At 45.9% G+C, this 2500-nt stretch overlaps 1 protein-coding gene across 1 annotated transcript in view; it reads right to left on the bottom strand.

The window, feature by feature from the left end:
- Positions 1 to 2500, bottom strand: part of LOC125024973 — a 60393-nt gene that overhangs the window by 37260 nt on the left and 20633 nt on the right. The window contains exon 2 of the mRNA XM_047612780.1: positions 745 to 1052. Coding sequence (XP_047468736.1) covers positions 745 to 805 — 61 coding nt within the window. The 5' untranslated portion in view covers positions 806 to 1052. The remainder of the gene's footprint in view (positions 1 to 744; positions 1053 to 2500) is intronic.

Raw genomic sequence — 2500 nt, 5'->3', positions numbered from 1 at the left:
TTATTATTATTATTATTATCATCATCATCAATGTTATTATATTTTTCTTATTATTTTCTTTTTTATCTTTCTTAATTATGTTGGTAGGTTTAATTATGTTTTTTTTAAATGATTATCAATATCAAATTGTAGAGGCGAGAATGGATTTCCTGAGTGATTTTTTGTTTAAGGTACAAGAAAATATTAGCACTAAAATATGGATTCCTTAATATTACTTTAGAAAAAAATACAACTAAAAATAAAATATGACCTGTATCCTATAACAGATGAAGAACATACAGAATCCATGACCAATAAATGCATAAAAAAAATAAAGATAAGAATGCAAATGAATAGATATTCTTTCATCGTCTGAATCATCCATTCTCATGCATACCATTCCTACAGAACATGTTACACTCTTGTCTAGTTAAGGGCCGCTGTCCCCAGGTGTCCAGTGCCCAGTGTCCTGTTCCAGATGAGCATTGGACACGAGACGTAACCACGTATAATGACGGGAAAGTCCGTGGGCCATGTCTATTCGCTGGGATCCAGATGCAGACGTTTTTATTCGTGTTGTAAAAGTTGTTGAAAAGGGTTGTTGTAATTGATTACTAATCTTTACACAGTCGATAGTAAGAACACACACACACACCCACACAAACACACACACACACACACACACACACACACACACGCGCACGCACACACACGCAAAAAATTGTTCCACGTGCTCTCAAAAACTGTATAAAGTGCAATGCTCACCTGCCATTAGAAGAGCAACTGAAGGTAACCTATGTCCCATCTGGCTACTGTTGAATAGCATTAGTTGACAGCTGTGTTCATGCGTGCAGGTGCGTCGGGCGAGCAGCCCTCACTTTCACAGCTATGATGAACGGTTTCAGATGCTCCAGTTTTTGTCGAAAAACATTGAATGAGACAACATTTTCTTTCTCTTCTCCATGGTAATTTGTTTTTATATCCGTGGAATGTTTTTCACTCGCGAATTTTATTTTTTAGGTCTAGATTATTTTTCTACAGGTTATGGCACTGAGGATTTAGGATATAAAATGCTGTTAGGGAATTAAAACACATGTCAAGGTATTAGCAACACAAACGATGTCTTAAAAATATAATCTTAAAAAGAAATAAAACATTTGGAAAATTTCAAAACCTAGAATTGAAAGATGCAACTCGGAAAAAAATAACATACAAAAGAATATCTCACCCACTCTAATTACTGTGCAAATGCATATATATTTGCACAGTAACTACCTCCCTCCTCTCCCTTCCTCCCTCCTCTCCCTTCCTCCCTCCTCTCCCTTCCTCCCTCCTCTCCCTTCCTCCCTCCTCTCCCTTCCTCCCTCCTCTCCCTTCCTCCCTCCTCTCCCTTCCTCCCTCCTCTCCCTTCCTCCCTCCTCTCCCTTCCTCCCTCCTCTCCCTTCCTCCCTCCTCTCCCTTCCTCCCTCCTCTCCCTTCCTCCCTCCTCTCCCTTCCTCCCTCCTCTCCCTTCCTCCCTCCTCTCCCTTCCTCCCTCCTCTCCCTTCCTCCCTCCTCTCCCTTCCTCCCTCCTCTCCCTTCCTCCCTCCTCTCCCTTCCTCCCTCCTCTCCCTTCCTCCCTCCTCTCCCTTCCTCCCTCCTCTCCCTTCCTCCCTCCTCTCCCTTCCTCCCTCCTCTCCCTTCCTCCCTCCTCTCCCTTCCTCCCTCCTCTCCCTTCCTCCCTCCTCTCCCTACCTCCCTCCTCTCCCTACCTCCCTCCTCTCCCTTCCTCCCACCTCCCCCTCCCCCACCTCCTCCTCCCCTACCTCCCACCTCCTCCCCACTTTCCCCCTCCCACCCAACTTCCATCCGCGCTGGAGAAAGCGAATCAAATTAGATCTGTCTGTCTCCACACATTTACAGCGTTTCCTCGGTGAGTTCACTGTTACCCTAGGCTGTGTGAGCAGCTGGCAGAAGTTCCGTAGTCTTCCACAGTACCTGGTCTTCCACAGTACCTGGTCTCCCACAGTACCTGGTCTCCCACAGTACCTGGTCTTCCACAGTAACTGGTCTTCCACAGTACCTAGTCTTAAACAGTACCTGGTCTTCCACAGTACCTGGTCTTCCACAGTACCTGGTCTTCCACAGTACCTGGTCTTAAACAGTACCTGGTCTTCCACAGTACCTGGTCTTCCACAGTACCTGGTCTTCCACAGTACCTGGTCTTAAACAGTACCTGGTCTTCCACAGTACCTGGTCTTCCACAGTACCTGGTCTTAAACAGCACCTGGTCTTAAACAGCACCTGGTCTTCCCCAGTACCTAGTCTTAAACAGTACCTGGTCTTAAACAGTACCTGGTCTTCCACAGTACCTGGTCTTAAACAGCACCTGGTCTTAAACAGCACCTGGTCTTCCCCAGTACCTAGTCTTAAACAGTACCTGGTCTTCCACAGTACCTGGTCTTCCACAGTACCTGGTCTTAAACAGCACCTGGTCTTCCACAGTACCTGGTCTTCCACAGTACCTGGTCTTCCACAGTAC

This window comes from Penaeus chinensis, chromosome 4, assembly GCF_019202785.1.
Source record: "Penaeus chinensis breed Huanghai No. 1 chromosome 4, ASM1920278v2, whole genome shotgun sequence".
NCBI classification, from domain to species: Eukaryota; Metazoa; Arthropoda; class Malacostraca; order Decapoda; family Penaeidae; genus Penaeus; species Penaeus chinensis.
This window is presented reverse-complemented; position numbering and strand designations above follow the sequence as displayed.